The sequence below is a fragment of the Bison bison genome, unplaced genomic scaffold, assembly GCF_000754665.1.
Source record: "Bison bison bison isolate TAMUID 2011002044 unplaced genomic scaffold, Bison_UMD1.0 scf7180017864461, whole genome shotgun sequence".
NCBI classification, from domain to species: domain Eukaryota; kingdom Metazoa; phylum Chordata; class Mammalia; order Artiodactyla; family Bovidae; genus Bison; species Bison bison.
In genome coordinates, this window is record NW_011495023.1 from 2,078,176 (window position 1) to 2,094,395 (window position 16,220).

The 16,220-nt window shown below is 42.1% G+C and overlaps 1 protein-coding gene across 4 annotated transcripts in view; it reads left to right on the forward strand.

Moving 5' to 3' along the window:
* Positions 1 to 16,220, forward strand: part of NRP1 (neuropilin 1) — a 146,965-nt gene that overhangs the window by 49,650 nt on the left and 81,095 nt on the right. For all 4 annotated transcript variants that reach the window (XM_010859885.1, XM_010859886.1, XM_010859887.1 and 1 more), the window contains exons 3-4: positions 7,465 to 7,646; positions 14,315 to 14,542. In XM_010859885.1, coding sequence (XP_010858187.1) covers positions 7,465 to 7,646; positions 14,315 to 14,542 — 410 coding nt within the window. The remainder of the gene's footprint in view (positions 1 to 7,464; positions 7,647 to 14,314; positions 14,543 to 16,220) is intronic.

Consider the following 16,220-nt stretch of genomic DNA (forward strand, 5'->3'; position numbering starts at 1 on the left):
AGAATCCTCAAGCCTGGTTACACACAGCTTCTTCTAGTTACTCAATCATCTGTTAATCTAGGTGCTGCTGTACAGGGATTCTGCAGATTTAATTATGTTGCCAGATCAGATGACCTTGAGAAAGGGAGGCTATCCTGGGTGAGCCTGGCCTAATCAGGTGAATGCTCACTAAGGACCCATCTTTTCTTGAGGGGTTTTGAAGCATAGGAAGAATCCAGTGTGAGGGAACATCTCTGTTGCTGGCTTTGAAGCTGGAGAGAGCAGTGTAGCAAGGAAGGCGGGTGGCCCCTGGGATCTGAGAGCAGCCCCCAGCTGGCAGCGAGCAAGGAGATGGGGACTGTAGTTCCCTAACTGCAGGAAACTGCCACGGCAATATGAACTGTAATGAAGACACAGAACTCAGATGAGAACGTAGCCCTGTGGACACTTGACTTCTGTCTTCCGTCTTATGATACACTGAGTCGAAACCCTAGCCAGGCCAGTGTATGCCTGCATGCTGAGTAGCTTCAGTCATCTCTGACTCTTTGTGACCTCATGGACCATAGCCCGCCAGGCTCCTCTGTCAATGGGATTCTCCAGGCAAGAATAGTGGAGTGACTTCCCATGCCCTCCTCTCGGGGACCTTCCCAAACCAGGGATGGAACCCTTGTCTCCGGCATCTCCTGCACTGACAGGCAGGTTCTTTACCACTAGCACCACCCGGGAAGCCTTTGACCTGAGCTAATAAATGTGTGCTGTTTTAAGCCCCTATGTCTGGAGTGACTTATTACACAGCAGCAGGAAACTCTCTGCTACCGGCGGAATGTTTATTATCACAATTTCTCTCTTTTGCTAGTTGGTCTTAACAAGCCATGACCCACTCCCTTTGATTCAGTTCAGTTCAGTCACTTAGTCGTGTCCGACTCTTTGTGACCCCGTGAACCGCAGCATGCCAGGCCTCCCTGTCTATCACCAGCTCTTGGAGTCTACCCAAACTCATGTCCATTGAGTCGATGATGCCACCCAACCATCTCATCCTCTGTCGTCCCCTTCTCTTCCTGCCTTCAATCTTTCCCAGCATCAGGGTCTTTTCAAATGAGTCAGCTCTTCGAATCAGGTGGCCAAAGTATTGGAGTCTCAGCTTCAACATCAGTCCTTCCAATGAGCACCCAGGACTGATCTCCTTTAGGATGGACTGGTTGGATCTCCCTGCAGTCCAAGGGACTCTGAAGAGTCTTCTCCATCTAACTCCCTTTGATTAGCCCTTTGTATTACTGCAGTGAAAACCATTTAATATTTCTTTTTACTCCAGTAAAAGATTTTCTTTAAAGATTTTCCTTCTTCAGTTTTGTAATAACCTCATTTCCTGGGACTGTTCACTTTTATACATATTGTTATACTATTACCTAACCTATTAATCATCCATTTTCTATGGATGCAATAAAATTACTGATATTCATTATCACAGCCCTGAGGCATTACAAAAGCTTAAAAATGAAAATGTTAACATGTGAGATCAAGCTTTGTGAGTTTCTCTGTATTCTGTTTATTTGAGAAGAGGCTATCTGACTATGATGCATATGGAAATCTTTACTGAGCTTTAATCAAAGGAGCCACACAGGAAAGGTGTCAGGTGGACTCTGTGGCATTGGAACTTCCTGGAGGAGAATGATCTGGAGACCTATGAACAAGTAACGAGAGTAACACTGTGTGGGCCTTTGAGGAGGACAATGATGCTGAACAAAAGACAGTGTTTGTAGCAATTTGTTGATTCAAGAGAAGTAAGATGTTTAATATCCCATTTACCATCAATGGAGTAGGTTACTAGAGAGAGATGGTTTGGCTGAAGTACATGCAGCAGCCAGTGAGCAAAGCTGCCTGGTCTTTTAGCTCCTGGCTCTTCGTGGTTCTGTGGCATAGACCAGGCCGGCCAGCGGTCACACCTGCACCCTGGCACTTGTGCTTACCTCAGAGTTCAGTAGACAGTGAACCCTTAGTCTCCTCATAGCTGGAACATGAGTTTGGGTGATAAGATCAGTGAAGGAACTTGATGGTGGGGCAACAGAAATGCGACTCAAATCCTAACCTGCTACTCCAATGTCTCACAGGCAGCCACCTCCAACTGGGAAAAAATGCAGACAATGTCAGCAGTCTAAAACGTCATGCAAATCCACATAAACACACAACAGTGAAAAAGTATTACTTCCAGCATTTCAGAAAGTATGAAATCCAATCTGGTTCATTTTAACTTTCTAATACTGCCTCCCCACCCCTGCCCTGCCAAATACAGGGAGTTTCATTGATCCTGTTGTTTTAAAAGCAAAAGGCAAAGCCTTTGATTTATTTCCAAATAAAGCATCATTGAAGGTACTGTTTTCTGACCAATAAACAGGGTTGTTAGCTGCATCGCAAGGTGTTGATTTGATACTTTATGCATAGATATTAATGCTTTTCAAAATAACTTTATCTGATGACATAGGAACACTTGTTCATTATAAAAATTTTGAAAGATACAGAAATAATAATAGAGAAATAATCTCACCACCCAGAGATAAACACTTGTTAACACCTTTCATTCCTTCCTGTTCTTTTACTTCATACAAATAAAAGTAGAGGATATCTTGTGTATAGAGTTTTATGTTCTGATTTTTCACTTATTTATCATAAGCATTTTTCCTTTATTATAAGACACTTTTGTTGAACATTCTTTTGAATAGCTGCATAGTATTCCTCCATATGAATGTATGTAAGTTCCTTCTTCCTTCCTTTCTATCTGCCTTATTTCCATTTTCCCCATTATTATAAAGCTTCAGGCAATACTTTTTGCATACATATTTGACATTATTCCAGTTTATTTCTTTTGAATAGATTTCTAAAGAGTCCTTTACAACAGAAAAGATTGTGAGCCTTATAAGGCTTTTCTTATATTTCCCTTGATTAGAACATTGCAAGGAAGCCAGAACAGTTAAGAGGTGGATCGTGTAAAATCGCTCAGAAACACAGACGAAAACTAATTGGCCCCTCCTAGCTCCATCACTGTATATTTTTATATCCCTGTCCTCTTTCTAATACTCTTAAGAAAAAAAAAATCTGTTCTCTTCTGGGGAATAGGGAAGGTAATTCTTGGGCAGCAGCACAGTAATCGTTTACAGCTTGCTCAGTTGGGATGGCTATTAATGCCTCGTGTAAAATAGACCAAAGATCCAAAGAAACACATTTTTGCAGGTGAAAATTATGTTAGCCAGCATCATTTCTCACTCTGGTTTATGATGTCAGGTATCGAATTTCTCCATTATTAACGTAGGTATGCACGCGGGGGAAGATCCTTTTGGAAGGAGATTAAAAAGACACCATTACCTAAAATCCCCCTTCTCAACAACTTGAGAATGTCCAGAAGCTGTGAGGGGGGTTGGTACAGTAGCTCCCCATACAGACAACACCCTACAGAGGATTAATTTTTTTTTTTTTTTTTAACCATTAACGGGCCCCACCAGAGAGTCAGGGGTCATTTGCACTCAGAGGAGAAAACCCGACTTAAGTAAAGTGTGCTATTTGTCTATTCAGCACTGCATACCTAGAAAGCCTCCCAAACCACACTGAAGACATTTCTCATTTTCCCATCTCTTTTCCCCTTCCTTGGCCATTTTCCTAAAACCATAATTTAAACTTTCCAGAAGAAAATAATAATAATAATAATCTCTGAGTAATCCTTTCAAGAATTCTTAGAAGGAAATCTTTATTCTTTTATCACTCTTATGGGAAACCTAACTCGTGATTACTATTAGGATTCAAAATGTTTTTACCACCCACATATACCCAGGTAGGGTGAGGGTTGGAGATATGTCAACAAGATGCCTGGGACTTAAGAAGCCTGGGCTTAAAGCCAGGAACACTCATGAGAAGAGCCCCCACCCCACCACCGCCCCGGCCAAGCCTTCACACCTGAAAAAGGAAACCTTGGGGAAATGTTTTTAATTGTAAGAAGGTTAAGCAGAGAGAGCTTTGCTTTATTCCCAGTAAAGGTTGGCTGCTTTACCATTATTCTTGCTGGAAGTGAAAGCTTTAAGGTAGAAGGTTTAAGAAGAAAGATGGGGGAATTCCCTGACAATCCAGTGGTTAGGACTCTGCAAGTCCAGTGCAGGGGTCTGGATTTGATCCATGGTCAGAGAACTAAGATCCCACAAACCTTGCAGTACAGCCAAAATTTTTTTAAAAGACAATTTTTTTTTTAAGAGATGGCCAAATCCATAAGATGCTGGCATTCCTATGATGAAATGTGGGGCGGTGATGTCTGAGGAAGGGCTTTCCTGCACAGGTGGGTGGTACACTGTGGACCCAGATGCAGCCTCCATGTCACCTGGAACATTCTTTTTCTGGAGCAGGACTCCAAAGAAACAGATGGGTTAACTTTGTGAACCCTCATCCGTGTGCTACATCTCTTCAGTGGTGTCCAACTCTTTGTGACTCTCTGAACTGTAGCCAGCCAGGCGCCTCTGTCCATGGGGATTCTCCAGGCAAGAATACTGGAGTCGGTTGCCATGGCCTCCTCCAGGACATCTTCCCGACCCAGGGATCGAACCCGAGTCTCTTATGTCTCCTGCATTGGCAGGCAGGTTCTTTACCACTAGCGCCGCCTGGGAAGTCCATGAACCCTCCACTAGCTTCTCTGAATGAGTCCCAAGACACCATCCCCAACTCTCCTCCTGAGCCCAAGCTTGTGGGTCCAGAATGCAAGTCAGACAGGTGCCTCCAGGCTCACCTGTGCAGGTCTCTGGTTTCAGGACCGAGGATGATAGCATCGCAAGGAACGCAGTGCTTGCCACGCCAGCAGCAGTAACAGAGCAGTGCAGCCGGCTGGGGGACCAAAATTTGCAAACTCAGGATCCTGGGCCTCAGGCCAATGCAGGCTGGGTGCGTTACTGTGGTGACACATTAAGTCTCTGGGGAGGGATGCTGACACACCAGCTGCGTTCCTGGCATCACATTTGCCAGCGAGAAACTTATGGAGTGGAACTGGTCTCAACTTCAGAGGGAGAGGCTGGCTGCTTTTTTAACTTCCTTGGCAGTATCACCCTTTGCAATTTGTACGCGTACACCCTCCTGAATATTTACATGAACCGCTCTCTGTGATACATTTGGGGGCGCCTGTCGGATGGTACCGGGAAGGAAAGTGCTAAAATGATAGCAGCATCCTGGCATATAAATGCAACTATTGTGTCCCTGAAAAATCCCATTGCCTAAAATTGGCACTTAAGATGCAGTGACTTATCTCTTGCTGGGTAGAACGTCTAGTCCCTCTGCCCCTTTTAAAAATAGCTTTTACTGTTGCCAAGAGGAGAGCTTAGAATTTACCACTAGCAGATAATGTGGATTAAAAGACTAGCTTCCTCCCGTTATACATCCCCAGCAGTCTAATAGCTGAGTTCTCTCATACCTGGGAGAGAGGTCTCTGCAGAAATGCCCTTTAGTCCTCAGAATGGCTGACCCACCTCTCTGATTTGTGTCTGGAAGGCAAAATGGACTAGGATGTGGCCACTTAGTATTCAGACCATGTCGGGATGCAAGTAAAAAGCCTATAGAGCAGCGCTGGACGCACGGTCGCCAGGCCAAACACAGCCAGCCTCTCAAATCACAGTTAAATTATAAGCGAGTGTGGGGTAAACTGCGCAGACCTGCCTAGTCAATGAAGCTGCAGAGATAAAAGGAATTACTGCATAAATGCCAGCTCGTGAGGCTTTCAGGAGTACAGAGGCGAGGTTCTTTCCAGTGGCCCTCGGTTGACTATAAAAAGCCACTGAGGATTTTGAACATAACACCGTCTTCTTCCTCCTCCTCATCCTCCAGTTCTCCTCCTCCTCCTCCTCCTTTGTCTGAGCATGCAAAGCATCTCCCAATGTATAGAGAAACAAACAGTTCCTCTGTGTGGCTCCATAGTTTTTCAGAGGACAGTGATGCTCACTGGCCAGTGATTGCTCTTGGAATCAGCAGATGCAGCAAGGGAAATGCAGTTAATACAATAATTCACATATGTTAATACTTCATTCCATCACTGTCAGCTTTATTTTCTTCTTGATATACACAAGCCTGGCACACAGTCTTAACTGATGAGGTAATGTCATTTTTAATTGAGAGCCTTAAGCTGTCCACTTGGACTCGTGATAGCATCTTTGCAGCTGTCTCATGAGACTTTACATAAACATAAGTCATGTGTCCTGGACAGTTTGAAAAGGATTGCTAAGGATGACATTGGTCATCATGAAGATTTCCCGCACTTTGATCTCTTTTAAATTGCCAGATACAGTTTATGTTACTGCCATATTTTAGCCATCCCTGAAATGAATATATCCCAGGACTTTTGAATCAAGTTCAACAGAGAAATGCAGGTTTGAAATGAGTGGATTGTAATGTCTTCATGTCAGTTCTAGAAGAAATATGGAATCCAAATGAGATTATCTGGTTATCTGACTCCTAGGTGACTTGGCAAATAAATAATAAAAAGAAAAGGAAGAGCAAGACACTAAGAAATAGATAATGCCAAACAAACAAAAATATTCCTGTTTTCCTAGGAGATGCTACTTTACTGGAAATGGATTTCCATATTTTAGAGATGAAGAAGGTTTATCCAAGCATATGCATTATCTCAGGGCATTCTTTAGGCTAGTATTTTATTACTACTCCCTTTATCATTATCTCAGTGTATTATCATTAAGCCTGAATTTTTAAAAATCATAGCACTTTGATGATTCCAAGTCTATCATATTTTCTTTTCCAATGACAGCATTCCTTTAAAGATTCAGGCTGGTAGTAAACACTTACTTCTGAATTTTAAATAAACTTTTTTCCTTGTAGAGATTATGTTCTACAGTTCAAGTTGTAGTTTTAGGGGAAGAAAATCTTTGTTTTGACCACAGTGGATACTGAGAGAGGTTTTTTCCCTGCGAAGCCTGGAGTTTGGTGGAATTGAGTTAAATAGTAAAGAATCTGTTTATTATTCTGTGGCCATATGTTTAGAGGGTCGCTCACAGAAATCAAAGTATTATTCATAGAGAGCTCCAGCCAAGGAGACATTTTGAATTCATAAAAGAACTTCACAGTTTGAAAAGAATGCATAGCATTATGTATTGACACCCCCTCCCCAACCCCAGACAAAGGAACACAACTTAATAATAGAGAATTGTACTCATGAGATTTTCCTTTTTCTTGTTAATTGGTTACTTTAACTGACATTGTCTGCAAGTATAATGGACACCATTATTCTTAACAGTTCTGTGTTACCAGATGATGTGCACGGACATGATGTAGCCCATTTTAATTATTTCATTTTGCTAGACTTTTTTTTTCCCTCTCTGTGAAATCCAGCAGTGAATGCAGATAGCACTTATTTTTTCTCCTGACAGACCATGGTGGAGAATGCTGGCTTCTAAATGATTGAAATTAAAAGGACTTTTCTCCCTAACCTGATGTTTCCTTCCGCCTTTGTCTCAGGTATGACTATGTGGAAGTCATCGATGGAGAAAACGAAAGTGGACGTGTATTGGGAAAGTTCTGTGGAAAGATCGCCCCTTCTTCTTTCGTGTCCTCAGGGCCATTTCTCTTTATCAAATTTGTCTCTGACTATGAGACACACGGGGCAGGATTTTCCATACGTTATGAAATTTTCAAGAAAGGTAAGTGACTTACAGACCAAGTGTGACTGAGTGGTCACGAACCTCACTTGATCTCGTGAAAGACAAAAGTGGAAAGAAAGACCAGGAGTAATGTTTCTAATCTTTTGGTAAAAAGTCAGATATTCCCCTTACAAAAAATGTTGAAAATACACATTTTCACAAAGGAAAAGTTACCCACTGTATGGAGGAAGTATGTTTAAAAAGCTATTTAAATGTATTTTAGGAATCAGAATTTCATCATTCTAATATACTGACCAGTGTTTTTAAAGTATATACTCCTTTTAAAGCTCCTTTAAGAACATTTGTTCTTTTCTTTCTTCTTCAGAAATAACTTGAATCTACTCTTAAAGTTTTATTTCTTTCATTAAAAAATGCGTGAGTCCCTCTTACCTGAAAATGATGTATTGGGCTGGCCAAAAATTTTGTTCAGGTTTTTCTGTACGATGTTATGGAAAAAATGCGAATGAACTTTTTGGCCAGCTCAATACTTCCTGTTCCCTTTATTTTATTGCAAAATTCAAAACTGGTCGCTCCCAGGAAAATCCAAGCAGTAGTCCACTAGCCTTAGAGTTTTAAAAACTTTTGGAGGAAGAAGCTTTCCATTAACAGAAACATGGTTAGGGCAAGAACTTCTTGGAGAAAACAAAATCATAATGTTTTAAATGACATTCCCCTTCAGAATTAATTATCCACTTGCCCCCTCCAAAATAATCACTTACTAATCTTCTCTCAGGGCTTCCCTCGTGGCTCAGTGGTAAGATAATAGAGAATCTGCCTGCAATGTGAAAGACCTGGGTTCAACCCCTGGGTTGGGAAGATCTCCTGGAGAAGGAAATGGCAACCCACTCCAGTATTCTTGCCTGGAGGATCCCATGGACAGAGCCTGGCGGGCTACAGTCTGTGGAGTCACAAGAGTTGGACATGGCTCAGTGACTAAAGCACAACCACCTTCTGTCACAGCGGTATATATTGGGACAGGATAGAATCTGAGCCTGTATCGTCTCCCAGGTTTGAGGAATTAAACTCACATGTCAGCCAGTTAATAAAAATTGTACCTTTATTTGGATGTCACTGTTTTCCACAGCAGCCTGTAGATTCCTGCTATGAATTCAGTCCCGCCTTCCCTTTTAAGTTGACATTAATGTGTGGGAGACCCTCCAGGGACAGAGGTGCCAGATTTAAATGTATTGTCCTGGAATATATGAAAAAGAGCTTTATTTAATAGAAAAAAATCTAACCACACCAAATTCGAAAGCCTAAGGTCTTGTGGGTCAGTGACCACCGAGAATAATAAAAAAGGACTTTAAGCGTTTCTGGGGGCATTGGCACAATATCTTTAAATTTCAAAGAACTCTGGTACTATCCCATATAAATATGGATAGATGGAGAGAACTTTCTTCAGAAATTCATCTGAGTACATGCTTAGAAAGCTTTTAGTATAAATAACAGCAGACGTAGGATCTCAGTGGGCTCACATGACTACGTATGTATTTCCTTGTGTTGAAAGCTGTTTGACCTGTGTAAATCCACGTAAGCATAGGTACACGCACGCACAAACATACCCAATTGCTTGCTTACCTGCACCTGACAGCATCAAAGAAAGTGTCAGAAAAAGAGGTAAGAACAGCGTTTCATTGTCAGTGTTTCTCAAAGATCTGAAGGTGGTGGGTGCGGAAATAGCAAGGTCCTCCCTAAGTCATTAAGAATTGTGCTTCCTTTCAGATGAGCTCAGCCCTCAAATTTCTGTTAGTCTCAGATGCACTGGGATTTCCCCTCTTTCCTCACTGCCCAATGCCATTCTTGAGACTTGAAGCCTTATTTTCTTCTACATCCAATATAGCTGCTGGTTCTTTTGGATTTTTGTTCAAAAGTCTCAGAGAGTCACGGCTTCAGAAATTCCGAATCCCCAGACTGTACACCTGAACCTTATATAATCTTATAAATCAACTATAGCTCAATTAAAAAGAGAGTGTCACAGCTTTCTTTCCACATCCTCTGCCATTGAACAAATTGAACTGTCTAACGGTTATCCCCGTGCTTTCTAATCCTACACATAGCCTCTCAAACAGTCATCAGACTGCTATCCGCAGAATGCCTGTGACGGGTATTTGTCACCTGTCAGGTGACGCCTCCGTGTTCTCTGAGGTCATGCTCAGGTCTTGACATCAGCTGCTCCCAACCTTCCTGGCTTTACTTGCATGAACTCACAGCCTATCTTCCTGCCCCAGGTTGGTGGGTGCGCTGGGTGAGGCCCAGCAGATCTGCACGTGAATTTTGCTTCGGCCGCTGCCCATCTGTGTGAATGTTCAGAGCCTTGGATTCCTCATCTGAAAAATGGATAACTGTATCTAGCACTGGCTCTTTGTGAAGATGGGTTGAAATGAAAACACATAGCAGAGCATGTCCCAGAAGTTGTGTGCCATACACACTAACTGTTGCAATGAAGCTGGTCCCTCCAAATTGTACAGCACTCTCTCTCTCTTCTGGCTTAAGCCTCTTAACCTCCATGGAAACCTGGCTCAAAGTTTATTATTCTTAATTAATGTACTTTTCATTTCCTACACTTACCCAGCTTGCCCCCTATCGCACAGCACAAATATATACTTATAGATACTGTGTGTATATATACACAAACACAACTGTATTTCACTAACCAGGATGTTTTTCCTAAATATTTTCAAGTTTTATCACATATATGTGTCTCATTTCCCAACTAAATTAGTACCACCTAAAAAAGAAAACATCTTTCTCCCTTGTTGCACACACTATAGTTCTTACAGATACTCCATTGAAAGTCATAAACTAGTAGGATACATTCACACTCACATAGGTTCACAGACATTCTTTTCTTGAAAGTAATTTCATGATAAGTATTATAGAACCTCTGTTCTTTGAAAAACATAGCACTTCTTTCAGGCTGCAGCAATTTCAGATTTCTTCAAAACACATAAATTAGACTAATCATAATTGGAACCAAGGCATTATTCGTTCACCTGTTGGATGAGGATGAGAAATCTTGAGGATTTCTGGCAGTAGGTTACAGGGCCATTTTTGCATCCCTAAGGCTACATTTCTAGACAACCATTTTTGCCCACTGGGTGGCAGGGGGTAGTGCCCACCTCTCCCTATGCCTCCTGGAGCCCCCAGGACACCCTAGTTCTCTCCTTGGGTACCCACACTCCTCCTCTTCATAGATACTGAAACCTTGGGCCATCAGCCCTAAAATGATTCCCATTCAGCTACAGAATTTCTTGAGGAAACCCCAGCCTGCCCACCTCCCACCTTTCCCCTGTCCTTCCCCTGTCCTCCAGGCCCAGATGCTAGAAGAAGCTATACCATTTCCTATGAGTCTCAGTCAGGGAAGGGATGGCATTTATTGAGAGCAGGATTGGTGACTTCATATGTTATTTAATTAAGAGTCTGTACATTTAAGTATAATTCCAAAGGGGATATCTTAGCTATCATCCTTATCCATCCTGATGGTTCTTAACAACGAAATGTGGGATGCCTGTGGCTGCACTGGATGCTCTCATTCTTACAAATAATGGGGAAAGTGTGGTGTCACTGGGTGCCACTGCTGTGTGAGCATCCCTTACCCAGCAGCTCACACCCTCCTGGGCACCCTGGCTACTCACCCTCAGTCCTGTTTGTGGCTTGTGTGTTTACCCCGGGATCCCTCAGCCCTCTCCTGCCATCATCCATTGGGGGAAGTGCTCCCTCAACTGTGGCAAGCTTGTACAATAAAGAATAAGGAACCCATTAAAACAAATTCTGATGTCTAATGGAGAAAGTAAGAAATTACAGAAGCAGCTTTGAGTTTGAAAGGCTTTATTTTCCAATCCTAAAGCCCACTCTCATGTGTGATGCACAGAATCTGAGGATCAGGAGGATTACGAGGTCACCAAGGCTACACAGCAGGTTGGCAAGGCGGTGGAACTCATATCTCTTGGTGCTCCATCCAGCTTGCTTCCACTTCCCCGTGGAATGTCCCCATGCATGCGTGCCAAGTTGTGTCCAACTCTTTGCAACCTTATGGACCGTAGCGTGCCAGGCTCCTCTGTCCATGGGATTCTCCAGGCAAGAACACTGAAGTGGGTTGCCTTGCCGTCCTCCAGGGGATCTTCCCAGCCCAGGGATCAAACCCACGTCTTTTACATCTCCTGTATTTGCAGGCAGGTTCTTTACCACTGGTGCCACCTGGGAAGCCCAGAATGTCCCCTGCTGCTGCTGCTAAGTCACATCAGTCGTGTCCGACTCTATGCAACCCCATAGACGGCAGCTCACCAGGCTCCCCCGTCCCTGGGATTCTCCAGGCAAGAACACTGGAGTGGATTGCCATTTCCTTCTCCAATGCATGAAAGTGTCCTCCATCCATGGGATTTTCCAGGCAAGAGTACTGGAGTGGGGTGCCACTGCCTTCTCTGAGAACGTCCCCAACCTTTGTCAAAATACCTGAGAAAACCTGGGCCAGCTTCCAAAGGAATCTGACATGACAAGGATATACATGAAAGCATTGGAATTTATTTAATTTTGAAAGATCGCCCTTAATTCCGTTTTTTTTTTTCCATTAAATCTTAATCTCAACTGTACAATTTTATCTTTTGAAGAAGGGGAAAATATTGGAAACTGCATTAAACTCTGCTGTTTGCTTTGCCAGCCAAAGACCTGGGGAGGAGGTTGAAGGTCTCCAGGGTCTCTGTTCCTACATCTTGGAAATAAAATTCTAAAGGGTTCCCAATTAACTATATATGAATGAATGACTTTTGAATTAATGACAAATTGGCATAGTTACTGTTATCTCAGATGCCACCAAATAGCTTAGAAACATGTTAGAAATTATACAGCACATTCCAGAATCTCTTTACTTGAAATTGACATGGCAAAATGCCACTTGGTAATAATTTTTTTAACCAGAATTGAATAATTATTTGAAGCCATTGTGTTGAACAGTGAGCCCCATCGTAGAAGGCTTTGGGAGGTATCTATTCAACTCAGACCTCTACGGGCCAGGTTTATTGTGCCATCTACTAAGTAGTCTTCTGCGTCTCCAGGGCCATGGCTAATATATGCATGGGGAGAAAGAGATTGATTTGTTTTCTCAACATGCTGCCAGATGCACCGAGGTGGAGAGTGAACTTAATAGCCCTCACCACTAAAAATAGAGATCTGTTAGTTAAATTTAATGTATATTGATACCAAACACGTCGCCTTTAGTACTTGGCACTTTGGAAGAATATTTAGTTAAGAACAAGCTCCACAAGCTTCCCTATTTGGGCTTGAATCCTTATATGCCCTTGCAGAGTCCCCATGAGTGCAACAATGGCCCTGGAGAAAAATTGTTGAACCAGGACTTCCCTGGTGGTCCAGTGGTTAAGACTGCTTCCAATGTAGGGGGCATGGGTTTGATCCATGGTTGGGGAACTAAGATCCCACAAGCTGTGGGGCAGCTAAGCCTGTGCATTGCAACTCGATAGTCCACGGGCCACAATGAGAGATCCCACACGACGCGATGAAAATGCCACGTGCCGCATCTAAGACCCAACACAGTCAAATTAATAAGTAAATATTCTTTTACAAAAAGAATGGTTTAACCAAACATCCCCAGATTGGATCCTGAGATTCAGAAAGGCCAAGTCATCTCTGTTTACCAGACTGCCTAAGAGTTCTTGGACAATCACCACGGCTGTGGTGGCGATAAGGGGCAGAGCTGATAGGCTGGCGTGGATAGTCTGATAGTCTGTGTGGAGGGGCCATTTTCAGTTGTGTGGTGGATAGCACCCTATTCACTGTCGAGTCCATGAACTGAAATAGTGGTCCTCTATGTATTCATAAGGTTGACTTGCAATAACTGTGTGCATGCTCTGAACCAACCTAAATTACGAATTGCCGTAATTTGTAGTCTTGATAACACTGAACCGTCATTTAAATGGCGCATTATAAATATATGCATTACACACACACACACACACACACACACACACACACACCCCCCTCTTGCACTGTATGTTGGGGAAGGTTAGGATGTCAACATTGGTATCAGGTGACTTGGAGCCACAGGATCTGCATCCCAGTTTATCATGCCCCCACTAACAGCCACACTTTACTGGCACACCTGTGTCAACACCATTCCGAATGAGTCACTCACCCTGCGTACATGAACGAATTACCTTTCACATTTAGTTTGTCAAGGAGGCAAAGGTCACATCTGGCAGAATTACTGAGTCACTGGTGGAGGAATCTGAAACCCAAATTCCCTCCACTGGATTCTCTCCCTCGCCTTTGTAAATGTTCTATTTCACCAATAAAGAGCTGTCAGCCTCAAGATTTAAAGATTTAAGATTGAAGGGGCTATAATTATTTCTCGAGGGCTCTGTCGAGATTTCTGTAGCATACTCATTCATTGTTCCCACATGATTTTGTATTTGTCATTTTTTCTCCCCTCTGCAACAGCAGAAGTTTGTAAATTGCTCCACACAGATGGAAAACAAAGGTGAATGCAATAAATCTGAACTCGACTTTCCGTATATATCACCACTGTGAAAAGGCTGAGTAATGAGTGATTAGGACAATGATTATAATGGTGGGCTTTTATTGGAAAGATAAACTGTCTTTGCCCAGGTTATTTAAGTGGAATTTTCACTCTGCTCCTTTTTTTCTTTCACTCGTAGGTCCCGAATGTTCCCAGAACTATACAATGCCTAGTGGGATAATAAAGTCCCCCGGATTCCCTGAAAAATATCCCAACAGCCTAGAATGCACCTATATTATCTTTGCACCAAAGATGTCAGAGATTATCCTGGAATTTGAAAGCTTTGACCTGGAGCCTGACTCGAATCCTCCGGGGGGGATGTTTTGTCGCTATGACCGGCTAGAAATCTGGGATGGATTCCCCGATGGTAAGCACTGCACAAAGCACCCCAAAGGGGAAGGATCTAGGGGAAGGGCCCCGGGATCCTTTTACAAGCATCATATACATGCATCACTTTAAAAAGTAGCTCAAAAGAGGAAGAAAAACAGCAATTTTCTTTATACAGAGAGGTGATGAAATATTTGAGCCTAAAAAGACTTGGTAATTTTCTAGTCTAATGCTTTGATTTTGTGGATAAGGAAACAGAGGCCATAAAAGACTCTGCAAGGTCTCATAACCTTTTCTATGGGAAAATGGGAAGCAACCCATGGTTTTCCTGACTGAAGTATTTTTCTCATTTCATTGACTTGCCTACTGGTTATTAATTCATAAACTCATCAGAAGATGAGCTCTTAAGACATCAATTAAATCAAGTCTGTCATTTTGCGAATGCAGAGACTGAGAACCAGAGAGATTAAGTCCCTGCTAAAATTTTCACAGTGAACTATGCACCCACTATGCTACCACATTTAGAAATCTCAGAAAGGAAGGAGGAGAGCATTTGGATGTTCCTAGTTTAGATGGATTCCTTGTCTGCTCTCTAGGGAATTTTTATCTTTGGGGAATCAAATCAGATTGGCACACATCCTTGGTACACATTGTTCACATCATCTGAGTTCGTCGTCCATTCAAAAAGTATACTCAGTGAGCATCGGCCGTGTACCAGGTGCTGTAGTAATCTCTTAGCAAACAAAGCAAAGATGGATGCCCCATTTAGATTCTATCAGAGGGAATGAGGTAATAAACAGTGCACGTTACGGACAATTGAATCACGTGCACGGGATGTTAGAAGGTGAGAAGTGCTATAAACAAAAAAAAGGAAAAGAAGAAAAAATAGAATAAAGGCATGAAAAAAACGAAGGTAAAGAGAGAAAGATGGGTGGAATTTTTTAAATAGGGTGGTCAGGTTAGGTCTTATGAAGAAAATGAGCTAGATTTGAAGGAGGTGGGAGAAGTAACCATGTGGCCAGCTAAATTAAAGTTTTCCATTTCAGTCCTTATGAATTAGAAGGTGAATGGCAAAAATACACACCCAAATTCTGAACAGAGGGAGATAATATCAAATAATTTGTTGCAGCTGCATTGCTAGTCTTGTGTTTAGTCTGGTTTAATAGTAAGATTTCTCTGGAGAACACACTCGACACAGATCAGAAAGGGCAGCTTAGAAGTTCTTACAAATCATGCAGTTAGAGATTTGGAACTATCTATAAAATAGTCAGATGATATTATCAGATGGAAGAAAGACTATTTAAGTAAATTGTGAACGAAAGCTAATATCATGTGAAAGAGATTGCCTTTGTCTTAGAAATGACATTAAATGATCAGTGTCATTCAGTTTAGTTATGTTCCTTAGTAGTAAACAGCACTAGAGAAAATCTAGGTTTAGAGAAAGCTTATGTCATTGGAGCAAATGGGTGAGTTATCATTAGTTGAGTCTCTTCTTTCCTTTATTTAACCATATAAATAGGATTATGATGATTTTATTGAAACTCCCTCATTAAGTAATGAGATTTGTCCAAACAGAGCTCTGATTGATTTCCAAGTATTCAATCCGATAATTAGGAAAACAATATTATAATAGTATTGCAATAATAGTTGGAACATTTAATAATGGGTTTATTTGTTCACAACCCAAATTTGCAGCCTTCTTTTCTAGAACTTATATT